Raw genomic sequence first — 17,480 nt, 5'->3', positions numbered from 1 at the left:
ACAAAAAGGAAAGCTAAAGGAATATATATTTTACTATTATTGTTTATCCCCAGGACTAAACTACTTCCCAAAGACACATGTAATGGTCATAGCAATCCATAAAGGTAAAAAGAAAACTTATACTGAGACAACTTTCCACTTTAATAGCTAGTAGAAAGGAAACCATAGGAATTACAAAGAAGAAATCAGAAGACATTATAATAAATAATAATCACAGGACAAGAATAAAATAGTCACTAGTGATGCAATGCTCACCTGAATCCCAGCAGGGTTAATTTCATCAAAGGCCCCCACAGTATTAAAGATAAATTTTACAACTTTGTTGAAATTGTCATCTCCAATACTCCAAGAGGCATCCGTCAAGAACACAATATCTGCCTTGGCCCCTTTGCATACTGAAAAAAGAAAAAGAAGAAAATCCAAATCTCCTTAATTTTCTCATCATGTAACACTGCATAATTGAAAAGCATCTAAAACCTTACTTCTCTCAGTAAGGCTACATGGTGAACAGCACTGCCTTTGAGCCAGGAAGCAATGTGGCCTCCTCAGCCTGGCCAGGATCCTGAGTCAGAAATAGTAAGTTTTCCAGATGGCTCAAATGTACAAGAAAGTTGAAAAGGCCTGATCTAAGTGACCCACAGCATTAGTTCTGGGAGTACACTCTTTAGATTCATTATTCGATGATCACCTCTTGCCACACAAAATCCTTCAAGCTGCCTCAAACAATAAGTGAAGGAAATCAACTGAAAAGCATCAATATCAAAAATTAAAGGAAGGCCATCAGTGGGTCAGGAGAGTTTCAATATAATTACCAAATATTTAGGACAAATCAAATGTTTTCTTTACTTGAAACTGGGGCATCGATCCATAAGTAAGGAAAGAAGAAAAAAAGATAAATATCTTTGACTTGACTCATTTTGGACTTGCAACATAAAAGAACAATTTCTAGGGCAATCTTTAGAAACCCTGAGTTCATTCAAATTTAGCATGTACAAGTATAACTTCAAGAGCAAACTGGAAGATAACTTCTGGGCTATAGGTGGTGAGGATGTATGCATAGAGTTTCCACCACTGCCATGGATGCCCTGATATGGTCATGAGAGCACTTGCTGGGGATGAGAAGGGTAGGAAGTGGGGGTCCATGATAACTGTGCTTTCTGCTCAAGTTGCTATGAACCTGAGACTTCAATAGGAAATACTGTCTTAAAACTGTTTTAAAACTTTACATGTTTTAAGCCATGAATCTTTCAATAAAGTAATTTGACTAAAGCTCTTATTTCATACTCTAAATAATACATTATAATTTTTAATTTTAGTTATACAGCACTTTTAATAAGGTTACAATCTGCTAGATCATTATACTGTGAAAGAAAAGCACTCCAAAAATTGAGATGTTTTCCAAAAATCAAAGCATGGAAAAAGAATAAACCAAATGATTTTGCTTAAACTGGACTTGATGCAACACAAAGAAGAGGAGGAGGAGGAGAAAAAAGAGAAGAGAAGAGAAGAGAGGAGAGGAGAGGAGAGGAGAGGAGGGGAGGGGAGGGGAGGGGAGGGGAGGGGAGGGGGGGAGGGGAGGGGAAGGGAGGGGAGGGGAGGAGAGGAGAGGAGAGGAGAGAAGAGGAGAGGAGAGGAGAGGAGAGGAGAGGAGAGGAGAGGAGAGGAGAAGAGAAGAGAAGAGAAGAGAAGAGAAGAGAAGAGAGAGTCCCTCAAATTACTGAGGCAACAGCCTTAATAGCTCAGTGTGTTTTTTACCAGTTCACTGCAACTGACAATTGTGTCTCAGATTTTGATGAATGGAAATATTTTTAGCTTTGTGTAATCTGGGTCTCTTCTCAGTTCAGAAGCCAGGAATTCCAAAGTCAATGGCCTAAGTGATTAGATTTCAGATATAGCCAAAAAGGTTCACAGTATCTGTTGACGCCAGCAGTCGGCAGAGCAAAGAGGCCACAGTGTGACTGTGGAGAAGTTGGAAGGCCCCATTAGATCTTCTGCTACAAAACTAAGGAAACAGAGTCCTAGCTAAAGGCCTGGGTTAGATTGAGACTGATTTGATTCACTTCAAAATGTGCCTAGAAAAAGAGGAACAAATAAGTGGTAATCTTTGTTTCCTCTGCAAAAACCCTTCAGCAGAAATAGTATCAGAACATTCTGAATCATCATTTCATGTTAATGTTACTTACCATCACGGGCAGGTGGGATAGTGGGAGGAGGAGAAGGCGTGGGTGGCTCTGTAGGCGCCTCTGTTGGTTTCACAGCTAGTATTTCAAAACAAGAGTTAGAAAAACAAAACGTGCACATCCCCTAACCCACAAAGAAATGGGGCTTTAACCCTTAACAACAAATTAAGACTTAGAAAGCAGAGGCCAAGCCCATCAGCAATGACTAAAGGAGATTCCTTTCAATCTACACTGTGTGTCCGCAGTCAATTCTCAGATTGATTATGCTGCAGAAAGCAGAGGTTAAGAGGGAGAGCATGGGGCCCTCAGAGCAGCCATACAGGTAAAAGTCAGTAATATGTTCACCCTTTCACCATCATCAGAGCCATCTCTCTCTCTCCTTCAGTCCTACTCTTTAAACACTATTAATAGGGGCTGAAGAGATGACTGTCATTAGGAGCACTGGCTGCCCTTCTAGAGGATCAGGGTTCAATTCCCTGCAGCCACATGGCAGCTTTACCTGCCTATAAGTCCAGTTCTAGGAGAGCCAACACTCTCAGACATAAATGCAAGCAAAATACCAATACACATAAAATAAGAATAAACATTGAAACACTTTTAAATAACACCATTAAAGACAGTCACTACAAACAAAGGTCCTGAAGTAGTTACACCCTGCTCGTCCTATTACGGCTACCCCAGGGGAGAAGAGTCAGACACCGCCCACACTTGGAACATCCTACACTCCAGATTACTCAAAACTTACTGGTCTGTTCTTTGATGGGGACACCCGGCCCCTCGAGATTTGGTGTCTGCACAAAAACAGTAACGCCATACTCAGCCTCTGGGGAGAGGCCAGTGAAGCAGTGACTGGTCTCTGATCCTCGCACGGTTATTTCTTGTCCCCTGGTTCCTGATTGCAACAAGAGGCAAAACAAGTGTTATCACCCACTATCTGTAAGGTCATGTTTACATAATGGCTTATAAACAGAACGAAATCTGCTTGGCTTCAGCAGATGATGCTACCACAGGCTCAGTTTGGTTTTATTTTATTTTATTTTTTATTTTATTTGTTTTTTTTTTCACATACCATCCGCAGGACTCAGCTTTAGCCTGTAGGAGGTAGCTGCCCGGTGAGGTGACCATTTGACACAGAACGTATCCCATCCAACCTGGTAAGTTTTCAGATCTGTCACATTTAAGTACACTACAGAGAAAAGGAAAAAAATAGATTCACTAAGTATAGTACAGAAGAAAAGCATAGCTTTCACCATAATATGATGTTCAAGTATACACTGTAGATGAAAAGTAAACTAAGTGCTTGGAATCTCACAGTGTCTTGTCATGAGAAGCTTACATCAGACATGTCTGAAAATGTGGCAGAGACAAACTCATCCTGCTTCTCCGTCGATGATTTTATTTTCTTTCCTTTTTTCCTTGAGATAAGGTCTCCCTATGTAGCACTGGCTGTCCTAGAATTCACTATAAAGACCAGGCTGGTCTCAGACTCACAGAGATCCACCTGCCTCTGCTTCCCAAGTGCTGGGATTAAAGGTGTGTGCCACACATTCCTGGTTTCCATCAAGGAAAAGAAATTATACAGTTCCTCAAAATTATGAATGTCATTTACAGAAAAAAAATAAGAAAAAAATCTGATATACTAGCTACTAGATCCTATAAAATTTATCAAAAAACGTTTGGGCAATAAAATTTAAGTAACACATTATGAATTAAGTGTTTCTATTAGATTATATCAATGAATTTAGGTGATACATATGCTAACATTCAATGTCAAAAACCTGCAATAACCTGCCTCTACCTCCTAAGTGCTGGGACTAAAGGCACGTGTCACATGTACGGCATGATTCAAGTTCATAATAAAGCAACAAGAAGCTAAAAATAAACTGCAGTAGAATTTTACACAAATATAACTATGAGTTAAATGATATTGTATAAGGTTTGCATATTTAAAATCAAAATATAATATTCTGTATCAAGTAAAAATCACTTCCTCCAGGGAGATGAAGAATGGGATAAGGAACTGTGGGAGGGCAGACCTGGAGTAGGGTAATGACTCGACTATAAATAAATAAATAAATAAATAAATAAATAAATAAATAAATAAATAAATAAATAATCACTTCCTCTTCTTTATGCATGTATAAGTCTACTAAGTTAATTAGACATATATATAGATGTTTTGTTTAACCAGACACTAAATGGTCTATCTATGTCTGTGATCTTCAACCTGTGGGTCTCAACTCCTTTGGGACTGAATAACCCATTCACAGAAGTTGCATATCAGCTATTCTGCACATCAGATACCCTTGATATCAGACATTAGCATTACAGTTTATAACAGTAGCAAAAATTACAGTCACGAATTAGCAATGAAGTTGCATATCAGCTATTCTGCACATCAGATACCCTTATAACAGTAGCAAAAATTAAAGTCACGAATTAGCAATGAAGTAATTTTATGGGGATCAGCAGGACATGAGGAACTGTATTAAAGGGTCACAGCATCAGGAAGGCTGAGAACCACTGCCCTGTGTGATGCTGAAGAGTTCATGTGCACAATGAGAAAGAGTAAGATTACGAGAGGATAGCCTGGAAAGTTTTACTACATTTCTTACAACCGCAACGTGATGCACGACTCACATGTGGTGCCTTGATCTGTGAGGGGAACGCTGAGTCCAGAGTCATACTGTGCATAAACACTGACGTCATAGGTAGTGCTGGGGTTGAGGTTGTGTAAAGTATATGATGTCACCTCTCCAACAAAGGCTTCCATGGGCTCATTGGACCCTTTAACAACAACAAAAAGACACAGAAGAATGTAATCATTAGCCTCTGTTTCTGTTCAAAATGAAAGATATTAGCTTTTAAATCGACTAATTGAGATGAGGGCATTAATTTCAACAATCCTTTGGGATCTTTTATCATGCCCCAGTGGGCAGTGACCAGGAATCTGTAAGCATCAGCTTCACTCCAATCCTTAAAACACAGCACAGCATAGAGACAAAGTCAGCATTTTTCTATGCCCTAAACGCATTCTCTCATTACTTTTTAAAGCCCGGATTTGCCAGCATGATGCTTTCCACAGACAACAGACTCAACACTTGCATTGATTGTAGTGATGAGCTAAGGACATCTATCCTGGACTGCACTCCATGCTTTCTGTTTGCAGTGGATCCTCAGTTATTGAAGCCCCCGTACACTTCAGGTTCCCTGCCTCTCTGGCTTAGGTTCACATTTGCATTCCCCTGCTTTCTCTGTATTGTTCACAGTCTTCCAGGACACATGGGAGATGCCCTAGGAGATTTAACACTGGTAAAACTTATCAAATAGTTTATTCAAGGTGATGTTGGTTTAGGTGAAAATGTCACTAAGGGGTTGAAAGCAAACTAAAATGCATAAAACCCATACCACAAATGGAATAACTTTTTAGTGTAATGAGGAAAATATAGACATTTATATTGGTTTAATATTCATTATTTCATGATCATCATAACATAGATAATGCCAGAATATAAGCATCTTTAATCTGTGCATTTCAGGGAAAACCTTTCTTTTGTGTGATATTTTTATTAATTCTTTAAGAATCTCATCCACAAGACTCAGTGAAGTAGTATAGGGCAAAACCAGAATGGGGAAGTGGGAAGGGGTGGGTGGGAGGACAGAGAGAGAGAAGGGGTCTTATTGGACTTTCAGGGAGTGGGGGGCTAGAAAAGTGGAAACCATTGGAAATGTAAATAAAAAAATATATCGAATAAAAAAAAAAAGAATCTCACCCACTGTGTTTTGGTCATATTCATTTCCATTCTTCCCCCAGCTCCTCCCGAATCTTCCTTTATCACCCAACCCTCTCCAAACAATGTACTCTTTTTGGTTTAGTAGCACACTAAGCACACTTTGTGCTGACTACATGCTCTGGGGTGTAAGGACTAGCTATTGGAGAATAACCACAGGTCAACATTTTCAATTGTAAAATTTAATGAGCCTCTCATATACACCCAGAGAGATATTTTAGGCTGATGCCTTAAAGGCTGTTTCTGGAAATAGTACCTGTGGTATAAAAGGACATGATGTATTTATAGGAGAATCCAGTAGTAGGAAGTATAGTCTGATACCATTGTATCCCGGGGGTTGATCTGACACTGCTTTGTACTCAGTGCTGAATACTGCCTCCCAAGATCTGGTTGCCCCTGATGAAAAGATCCTCACACAGACCAAGTGATGCTTGGTAGATCTTGCTCACCAGTTTTAAACGATTGGTTAAATAAAACTGACAACAGCCAATGACTGGGGCAATAAAGAAAGGCGGAGTTTGAGTTATTGAGCTGAGGGTCACAGATAGGGACAATGAAGAGAAGGAAAAAGGAGATAGAGAGGGACATGGAGAGACAGAGAGGGCAAGAGGTGGGCCTCCATTAGTCATGACAGGCCAGCAGCAGGTGCCAGAGTGAAATACCTCTCCAAGACACCAGACTGCTGAAGCAGAAATAATACAGAAAATTGCAAACAGCAACTTTAGGGGAGTGCAGCTGAGGAAGTAGGCAAACTAAACTTCAGAGAATTACATTAGGGGTAATCTCCCAATAACAGAGCAGAGCCTAAAATAAATCCATTTGAGTCGCATTCATTTGAAGCTAGATGGGGATAAGCATAATCCATATTAACATACAATCATATGTAAATGACTTGTTGAGGTTTGGTCCTTTGCTATGTAATGTGAAACACTGCTCCCCAAGGCCTGGTTGCCCTGGGGAAGGAGAGAATCTGCATGTACACAAGTGATGCTATACAACCTTGCCCCCAAAATTCTCCCTAATTGGTGAATAAAGATGCCTACAACCTATAGCTCTGCAGAAGAGTGATAGGCAGAGTTTGGTTTGTGAGACTTGGGGTCTGAGGAGAGACCACCAGGGGAGAGAGGAGAGAGGCAGGAAAGAGGAGAAGACAGAAGAAGCCATGGATTAGGTGAGTCATAAAAATATGGCCATGAGTGTTGGCCAATTCAAGTTAAGAGCAGCCCAGATGGAACACGGCAAGTAATAACTTGGGGTTATCAATGAGGAAATAGACATAACAGAGACAGTAGATATCTGCCCAGCTTTAGTGCTGATTAAGGCTTATTATAAATATAAAAGATGTATGTCCATTATCTGGAAACTAAATAATCAAAGGTAGGGTATAAGCACCCGATTAAGATTTAGTATTTGTTAGAACATAACTTTCCAATACATTCCTGTTATGAAAACTGTGTTTCCTTACCCACTGGCTTGTAAACAATTTTATATCCAAGAACTGGCGAGGGTGAAGGGTCCCAGGATACTCGGAACCTTGTGTACCATTCATCGGAGATGTGTATGTTCTGAGGAGGAAGCAGACCCACTGCAAGGAAAATGGGCACACATCACTGACTTGTTAGGACATTCCCTTGAGAGCAACTTAATTTTTAATAGCCTGAAATTTCTTCATCCAGAAAATAATTAAAAAGTCATTATCATGTTCTAACGAAAACTTGGTAGTTTTGCCAATTCAAATAGACTCTGGAACGAATGGTTTTCAGCAATAGCAAGGTCCAGAGCCAGTGTATGATAGGGATTAAAGACAATAAGAGAGATCTCAGATCTCCTTCAGAATATTGTACATTGAACAGAATTGGAACTAGAAGGCACATTACAGATAAGATATGATTTTCACAATAGGCAGCAAAACAATGACTAAGATAATATTCTTTCCTTATCCCACCTTATCTCCACACAGCCTAGCATCACAGTCTGCCAAAGGTTTTGCCCCAAACATATAATCAATCTCTCCCAAAATATACAACTTGAAAAATCTTTAATATTTAAGTGGTGCTCTACGCAGCCACTGAGTTACCCAGGGCCTTCTAGACTAATCCAACATGAAAACTTATTTCCATGAGGGAAACTAGACATGGCTTTGTCCCTGCCTACAGAAATCAAAGTTTAGTTATCATCTTGGTAAGCACAAAATTCTGAAACACTTCATATTCCCCCAAAAAGTTATCAAAATATATTTTAAACTTGAGATAATGGGAAAGTGAGTTGTTAATCGAGCAGCACCTAGAGTGACTAGAGTATCAATAAATAACACAGATTTCCAAGTTGGAGACACAGAGCTGAATGGACTTCAGTAAGCTTCTCTGTTAGAAGCATCCCAATGTTGCCTTTCTCAAGTTCTCTGATGCTGTCAAGAACATATAATCCCCAAAAGACTTTGAACAAGTGAGTACAGAAAGAAACTTAAACCCTGTAAGCCAGAAGGTTTTCTAAATCACACTGTTGTATTTACACAAGTGGAGCACAACCTGCCTCATGGGAGCCAGTGGCTCTCAAGCCTTGGCTGCTGTGCATTAGAAGAGCCACAGGCCGTATCTCAGGCCAAGTGCATTGGCAGCTCTGGAAGAGGCTTCCAGGTAAGCACAATTTTAAAGGTTGTCAGGTGAACAACAGGTTAGAGAATCTTTAAACCAAAAAAAAAAAAAAAAAAAATGGCACCAGTACAGATCAAAGGGTGGTCCAAACACTGGTTATTCTCTGTAGATCATCCAAGGCAGAAAGTATAAGCTACATCTTTAGAATGGGCTCATAATCATTTTGCTTCTGTATTTCTGCATTAAGAGTCAAGGATAACAGAGGATGTCTAGCTGATACCACATTGACTTACAACTCTAGCCTCACTTGACACCATGCACACTGTAACATTTCACGGAGTATACTAAAAAGAAAAAATAATCTCAAGCAATGGAAAATATTCAGATTTCTGTCCCCCTTTTTCTCCTTTTATTATACCTTTAAATGGTTAAGAAATAAATTATTATCTGTGTCATCATCTTAACGGCATCCAATGTCTAATGTTAGAATATGAGTTGTCAATGTAGTATCTGAGACATGCTGGTAAAGCCAGTGGTTCTCAGTTTTAGTGGTGTAATGGCATTAAAAACATGAGCTCTTAAAAGAGTGAAAAAACATGTCAACACTGACCAGTCCTCCCGTTTCCTGTTAGATGACCACCATCTCCATCCTCATAAATAGCAATGACAGTAATTTTATACGGAGTGTCAGGTTGCAAGGGCTGCAGTATTACATTGTTTCTCCTGCCTGGAACTGTGGTCTGTAAGGAAAGTTCAATTTAACAGTTATTTTCAACAAGAGGACACCTAGATCAGAAGCCCATGCTGTTTTTATACCGTTCCATAATTAAAAACAGATTCGTCATACTTCTGTTTCAAAAGGCTCGGTGAAAGGCATATTATCTAGCCTGCCTCCACACAGCTTGGGAGAATAGTTGAAGGCCTGACAGACATTGGCTGAAATCCCAGATCAGCCACTATGCAGTCATATGACTGAGCATCTCTGGAGGAAAGTACAAGCTCTAAAGACAGTAACACAAACAACACTCAGAGTGTAACACAACCACTGAGCTGTAGTGTCTGAGTGTGTCATCATAGCACAACACATTCCCAGGTAGAGGACATGCTATGTCCATTAGTCAGCAAAAACAGACAGGTTTCCACCCTCAAGAATATTAGTTTAGTTAATACTAATTAAGTGTACTTTGGAAAAGAGGAAATGGAAAACGTACTAAACTCCCTTCTCAAAGATGAATGATCCGTGCATTTTTCAGCCTCCCTTGTCTTGTACAAACACTGTGGCTAAAGCCTCCTGGCCTGGACTCCCATAACTACAAACAGTGATCTGCTAAAAGGAATTATGTTCTCAGTGTTTTCAGAAAGCGTAGTAGCATTTTTCCCCAGCATGGAAGAAAAAAATACTAAACATGAGTAGTGAAATTGTTTATCTCGTTTTGATTCTTAAAAATTAGAACTGAAAATTACCTGTTTCTTCTTAGTAAATCAGGGCTTCAATTAAAGATTGTTGTGCTACCATCAAGAGATTGAATATTTCTTCACATGGAAAGGCACGTGGAAGGAGAAAGGTTCTAAGAGGACACAGCTAACGACAGGGCTGCAAACCACAAATCTAACGACTTTACAGCCACCATTTGAGCTAATCTTGGAGCTTATCACAGAGATCAATCAATAAATGTTGGCATCTGTGGTTTTCCAACTATAAGGAAATTCTAGGAAACATGAGAGGATAAATACAGCAGCACCAGGGTGGAGTGCTCTACTAGCACACACACAATCCCCTGGTTAGAAGAGCCACAGGCCTTATCTCAGGCCAAGTGCATTGGCAGCTCTGGGAGAGGCTTCCAGGTAAGCACAATTTTAAAGGCTGTCTCTACTAGCGCGCACACACAATCCCCTGGTTAGCCCCCAGTTCCACACAAAGCAAGAGGGAAAAGGAGCAAGGAAGAAAGGATGGGGGAAGGGGGAGGGAGTGGGGGGAGAGATGAAGGACTTGAACCTGTGTCTGGGAGGACACAATATTTAACACTGTCAAGAGTTTGGAGAGACTATTGATATAAGTCCGTGGTAGAAAAACTATTTTTCATGCCCAAAGTCCTGAGTTTAACTCTTAGTGGAAGAATCAAAGACAGGAGAAGGAGGGATGGGGAAGGGAGGGAGAAATAGAACCTAGAACCAACTAACCGGAGCTTTGTACACTCTAAACAAAAAGAGTATAGAAAATGGAGACTAGTACTGAGATACCAAGGGGAAACCATGCAGGGGGCTGGTCTAGAAGGGTGAGATCGGAATATTCACATCATCTGGACATTAGTTTGGGTGGTATGGACTAATATCTGGCATATTGTAGTAGCCCTTTTCATGCAAGTAAGCTGTTAGAAATGTAGACTAGGATAGTTTCTCAGTCCTTACAATGGAAAAGATCCCTAAATCACTGCTTCACTATGGAAGTCTCGAGCAGGAACTTTCCTATTGTCCTCACATCAGAGAAAACTATGTGAGACCTGTCACACACGATCCAAGACCTCAGTAGTACCCAATGCATAGTTCTCAGAAAGAAGTTTAATCTCACCCTCCTACCAGGTGAAATTATTGTTTAAAATGCCCATCAGTGGGTATTATACGTACATATTCATCGATTGGATCACCGACAGTAGGAGAATAGATGATCCTGTATTGCTGAACGGGCCCATCTGCATGGTCCCAGGCTACAGAGAGGCTGTTGGTCGTCTCCCCAAAGACCCGTAGATTCCTTGGTCCACTCCGTGGAACTAAATAAAATAGAGTTGGTTTTGTCGCTTGCTTGATAGCATTTCCCAGGTCAGCTTATGGGAGGTGCTTACTGGTGCTGAAGTCACCATTCATCATGCTTACTCCCCTATGACATGGTACACTACCTTCTGTGGTTTTCATGTGACACCACACAGCATAAACATGCTACCTAGAGATATGGTTACAAGCTAAACTTTCAACAAAACAGAGCTAGGTCTGCACTGAAATATGCAGACTGGGAAAGAAAGGAATCATTTTAACCACCGTAACCACCTACACTTAAAGTAGAGAGACTACACCTTCACATCTCCAGTGCCTCTTTGGCCATAAAACCCACTGCATTAAAAAAGAAGGGAGCAAAAGAGGAAAGCCCTCTCTCATTTAGACCCCAGACATTTTTAATGTTCAAATGAAATTCATTCAGCACAAAAGATAGTTGTGGACACATGGCCTGAGCCTGGAATGTGAATGTGGGAAATCCCAAACAAAATTACATGCAGAGGCCACCCTGTCCTGTACCAAGTCCTAGGAGTTCCTCACCTACCACCCACCACCCACCCCTCACTCAGAGACAAGAGATAAAGTAGAAACAGGATGTTTGCCTCACGTGTTCGGCCCTGGCTAGGGCTGGGATTCCCCTCTCCGTCTGAGTAGAGAGCCACGATGTTCACAGAGTAGGGTGTGTCAGGAATTAACCTCTCCAGATGCACCGTGCGGGTATTCCCTGGCACCACAATCTGAAGGGGAGAAAACGTGCCAAATTCCGCCTGACAGCTAGTGCTTGCCAGGTCCTCGGTTAGTCAGCACAATAGTATTTATCATAAAAGGCTGCGCCCAGGCACGTCAGAAGCCAAGTGTGCTTCTCTGCAAGATCTGCCTCTAGCGCATTATCAGACACAGTTATCCTCAGAAATCCCCCTTTATTTGCTTCAATTTTCTCCCATTTACATTTCTCATAAAGACTCATGAATGGAGTATCTAGGATGTGTATTTGCTCAGGGTAGACACTAAATGTCATATAAGCATGAGAGAAGGGATCCCATGCTAGTGACAGAGATATTTAGTGTTAGGACAGAAATTTTGGATAAGGGTAAAGTCATTAAGAAAGAAATTATTCCATGCCATATAAAGGAGCATTAAAAGCAATGTTCCTCCAGAATACACTCGTTGCTTATCGTTTTCTTATCTTTGCTCATTATTGCTTGCTTTTGCAAAGACTTGTCAGTCCATAAAGTTCTTTCCCTTTCAGCATTTTGATGCTATTATCATTCATACCAAGTAATTTCAGGTTTGTATGGTTTTGGCCTACTCACAAAACAGAACTGGAATTTATCAGGAAGATAGCTGCAAGTCTCTGACCACATCACCCCAAACATGCCTGTGTGCATCTAATCTCAGAAGATAAATAGCCTGCTCAGCACTTGGATAAAATACTGAAGAGTACTGAAGAGATACTGTGGTTTGTAAGGGCTAACAAATAAAGGTGTACTTAACATACTTCCGTAGCAATGATGTGTGTAGTTTCTCAATGTATCTATTATTGAAAGTTCTAGAAATAGTATGTATCTCATAGCTAATTCACTTTTTCCCCAAGTTCTTTCCTAAGCCAACTTATAATTACTGCATCTGTCATAACTCACAAGCACAATCATTTAAATATTATGTACTAACATATGGGTGGGGAATAAAAGCTCCTAAATAGGGCTCAAGCATGCAACTATAGCAATCAGGAAACTTAGTCTACATGAGACGCGGTGACACAATTATTGTTCCCTAGCCAGCTTCTGTGGCAAAAGCCACAACAGAATTGACAACATTCTTTTCTGAGCTCTAAGACAACAAAATTACTTACAGATTCTGAGGGTCTTGTACCAGCAACAGGGGAGTACACAATTCGGTACTGCTGCACTGGCCCTGGGGCGGGGTCCCAACGGACATCGAGGCTGTTGGGCGTAGGGTTATACACTTGGACATTTCTCGCCGGTCCTCTCACCACTGAGGAAAGGAAAGCCAATGCCCATGTCTCATGTCTGTTTATACGTGTCGAGCTTTTCATCACTTTTCACAAGTTAATCTCTCCGTAATAGGATACAAGCCTATCCACTTTATACTTCTATCTACACACAAAAGCACATGAAAACTCTCCAAATGCAAATCAGACAAAGTTAGCCTTTGTCCAGTCAATGTTGACTTCAATAAAAGGTGATGAGCAGAAGCAACAGGCCTGGGCTGACTGTAAAGGCTCACAGGACAAGGAGAAGAAAACAGAAGTAGCTGAGTTTCCAGTACACGCAATGGGGCCAGAGGAGAAATTTTTCTTTTATAGTCTGCCTTCTAACCAACAGAAATAGATTGAGTTAGCTGCTTTCGATCATTCGTTCATTCATTCACTCCTGCCTTCCTCAACACTAGCTGTGGAGGAAATATCTTCTATGATTAAAAGAAAAGACAAATGAAAAGACAAGTCAGTTCTCAATTATTCTCCATCAACAAAATTTAGAAAAATAAATCTGCTTACTCACCCAAAACTCTAGCTTAACCAACAGCAGCAGCATCTCTAGACCCCTGATTGTACCCTGGGGGAAGCCACCCATGCTTGATATTCAAGCAGCCACAAGTATGCTTTAAAAGTCATAAAGTGTTAAGTATGCACAAAAGAATAAGCAATAGAGACCAGCAAAAGCGTTTAACCTGGTTTGACTACATTAATAGTAGGTAAAAGCAAATACCAACAGCACATCAGCAGCAAACCAGAGAAATGCACGACAAAGTAATAAAGAGAACAGGTTTCAACAACCTACACTACAAAATTCAAAGACAAGACACAGCATGTTGATGTTTGAAAAGTGAGCTGTGGGTCATTTTGATATTTTTAACCTTCTCATCCTGAATTTTGTCTAATTTTCTCCATTGCTCGATGTGCTCTTTACACTGGAGATCAATGTCTAAAATGGAAAGACAATTCTTCTGCTTTTACTCACGTGTCCTTCCAGTATCTGATGTGCGCCCTCCATCACCTTCTGTATAGACAGGAACCACTGTGACAGTGTATGGAGTATCTGGCTGCAGGTTCCTAAGAATGGCGTAGTTGGTATTCCCAGGGATTGGTACCTAAAAGATTAATAAGATACAGAGCAGAGTATTGAATTTGAAAATAGTAAAGGAGCTAATCCTTCAAATAATATAATACCATGTGAAAGCATTACCTTAGCAAAATTACAAGAACTTTATGGAGTCTCTGTATTCAATGTCTCCCTTTATCTTCTGGTTCCAACCATCACCCAACCCACCATCTCCCAACTCCCTAGGCTCCAAAACATCAAGTATGAATCCTCTATCAAGTTCTTCACATTCATATAAATTCTTCCCTTTTAAACAACTTCGCGCTTTTCTATTTCCATTTTAAACCAATCTCCTGAAGTTTAAACAGACTAGTCTTTTCCATTTAGGAGTGAGCTCAAGCAACCTGATCTACATAGCAAGTTCCAGGACAGCCAGGTCTACATAGAAAGACACTGTCTCAAAAATAATAATAATTACCAGTTCTTCCGGGCCACCTGCTGGGGCATAGAAGAGTTTGTACTGACGAGGATTGCCTTCAGCATGGTCCCAGCGAACACTCAAAGAGCTGGTAGATGGGTCATACACTCTCAGATTCCTCACGGTATTCAGAGGTTCTGGAATACACAGGAAGTACACTCTGGTGATGCTCTAACTAGCAACTACATCTAAAACACAAGTTAATCAATATCTTCAAGCCACCTAGAACATAGCAGACACCCATAGATGTTTGATGAAGTAATTATTAAGCAAAAGATTTGCACTTCTGTAGTACATATGTCTCATCTGTCTGCAGGACATTATGGGTCCCTGAACTTTTTGTTTTTGATCCTGGTAGATAATGGTATTTTTTTACACAGATAAAGACATTATGACAAGCAAGGTCATTAGAAAGAACTACCATCTTAAAGGATTCGTCTATGGCTCGGGGGGCATCATGCAAGAGGAGACAGAAAGACTGTAAGAGCCAGAATACTCAGAAGTCTTCAGTGAAACAGTCTTTCCTAAAAAATGGCTGCATAAACAACACCAGAACAATAGCAACACCAATGGGCAAGTTGACATGGAATGGAGAATTTTTCATGGGGTCCTACCCCTAGACAAAGAACTACAGGCAAAGATCAACTTCTGGGAGAAGGAGCCTCTCCCGAGGATGAGCCCCCTTATTGGTTGATCAATGCAAAGTCGCCAGTTTTGAAACCATATACCCACAAACAACAAAAACGGACGCAGCTGTTTGTATTTACATACAGTTGTACACACACACACACACATGCATGAACGCACGCACACGCACACACGCACGCACATGTATGTGGGTACACTTCAAAGAAAACGAGGCTATTGCCAGGCATGGTGATACATGCTTTTAATCCCAGCACTTAAGAGGCAGAGGCAGGCAGATAGATAATCTGTGAGTTCAAGACCAGTCTAGTCTACATTGTGATTTCAAGGACAGCCAGGTTTATATAGAGAGAATCTGCTTCAAAAAAAAACAAAAAGGAAAATGAAAGGGAGGGAGGGAGAGAGGGAAGAAAAGAGTAAAAAAGAAGGAAGAAAGGGAACGGAAAGATGGAGGGAGGGAGAGAGAGAGAGAGAAAGGAAGGCTTAAGAATGGAGTAGAGGGTCATGGGAAGAGTTTGAGGTAAGGTAGCTGATGGGCGGGGCCGGAAGGGGGAAAGGAAAGGGAGCAGGAAGTAACGTGATTCTATTTCAATTAAAAATGGTCTTAAATTTTTCGATTTTATAAACCATCTGTAAGATGTTTATAAACCAACTGTAAGATGTAAAGATCTGTAAGGCATTCTGTTTCCTCCGTGTTTGTAGAAATGTGATTTGGTTCCGTGGTGATAATTATGGCGCTACAGGGACGAACTCTGGTCTCACTTACTTGTCTTGCCTCTTCCGGTCATCCGGCCGCCTTCACCATCGGGATACTGGGAAGACACCGTGATGGTGTATGGAGTGTTGGGCTTCAGTTTCTGCAGGACCACACTGTTCTGCCGTCCTCCTACTGTGGTCTTGAGGAAAACACTTCTTGGTAAGCATCAGCCTTACACTTTCCAAGTCACTAATTTATCCTTTCTCTGAAGGAACTATTTGAGACTCTTGCCAAGTTCTGGAACCGTGTCCCACAATGAAGGCTTAAAATATATCTCATGGCATAATTTTATATGTAGAGTATGTGTCTCGAATCATGAAAAGGATTCCAAGCTTTAAACTGGAACTCAAAAAGATATTTCAACTTGCTAGCCGCCAGCACTGCAAAATTTCATCCAAAACACATTTCACAGAACTCTTCCCAAAAACAAGGCATTAATCATAAGTAAGCTACAAAGGGTCTTTCAGATACCAAAGAACTGTAATTTTACAGGCTCCACACCATTCAGTATTATTCTTACTATTTTACAGATGTTTTTTATTTGCTTTAGAAACACATTTAAATGGTTGGGCAAAAGATGTAAGGCTCTTGGTGTTTCCCCCAAATGCTGCCACTCTAACAGCATTAGCTGTGTAAACCACGTGGCCAGATCCCCTCGCCAAGCCACACTCAGGCAGGGGTTCCCAGCGATCTCCGTGATACCAGCCTTGAGGTATGTATGAGCGTCTCAATTTCCTCCAATTATGAAGTCTGAAGTTTTTCATTCGCTGCTCAAAGCCATCTTGCTATCTTGTTGAAAGAAAATTTGTACGATTTGTTAACAGTCTACTGAATTCAGATGTTTATGCCATGGTAATTAAAGTCACATGAACATAGCACGCCAATGGAGTGCTGCCCACGGGGAGTGCTCATGGAAAGGTCTGGATGAATTAGCACTCACAGATGTGTCCAAGTCAGCACCCATTCATTCAAACGATCAGAGTTCCAGAAAAAAATTTTTAAAAAAATTTAAAAATTAAAAAAAAAAAATCTTCATGGATCACTGTAGCCAGTTTGAAGAAACTGAGTTACAGTGGCTCATTTCAAACCATCCAGTCTCAGAGGTTGTGGAAGAAAAGAATTCAGGATGGGCAGAAGCTGTGTTTGTGAAACTTTGGATATGTAACAGGTTGGAAGGGCTTAGTTAGGAGACCTAATGTTAACG

General features: G+C 40.6%; 1 protein-coding gene across 2 annotated transcripts in view; it reads right to left on the bottom strand.

The window, feature by feature from the left end:
* Col12a1 (collagen type XII alpha 1 chain) overlaps nt 1–17,480 on the bottom strand; it is a 120,947-nt gene that overhangs the window by 37,176 nt on the left and 66,291 nt on the right. For both annotated transcript variants that reach the window (XM_052187756.1, XM_052187755.1), the window contains 13 exons: nt 16,286–16,415; nt 14,875–15,011; nt 14,316–14,445; nt 13,187–13,329; nt 11,942–12,071; nt 11,191–11,333; nt 9,176–9,305; nt 7,437–7,556; nt 4,821–4,967; nt 3,250–3,366; nt 2,926–3,072; nt 2,184–2,258; nt 256–395 (listed from right to left, as the gene is read on the bottom strand). In XM_052187756.1, coding sequence (XP_052043716.1) covers nt 256–395; nt 2,184–2,258; nt 2,926–3,072; nt 3,250–3,366; nt 4,821–4,967; nt 7,437–7,556; nt 9,176–9,305; nt 11,191–11,333; nt 11,942–12,071; nt 13,187–13,329; nt 14,316–14,445; nt 14,875–15,011; nt 16,286–16,415 — 1,689 coding nt within the window. The remainder of the gene's footprint in view (nt 1–255; nt 396–2,183; nt 2,259–2,925; nt 3,073–3,249; nt 3,367–4,820; nt 4,968–7,436; nt 7,557–9,175; nt 9,306–11,190; nt 11,334–11,941; nt 12,072–13,186; nt 13,330–14,315; nt 14,446–14,874; nt 15,012–16,285; nt 16,416–17,480) is intronic.

This window comes from Apodemus sylvaticus, chromosome 7, assembly GCF_947179515.1.
Source record: "Apodemus sylvaticus chromosome 7, mApoSyl1.1, whole genome shotgun sequence".
Taxonomy (NCBI): domain Eukaryota; kingdom Metazoa; phylum Chordata; class Mammalia; order Rodentia; family Muridae; genus Apodemus; species Apodemus sylvaticus.
The sequence above is the reverse complement of the archived record's forward strand: the minus strand, read 5'-3'. Positions and strand labels throughout refer to the sequence as shown.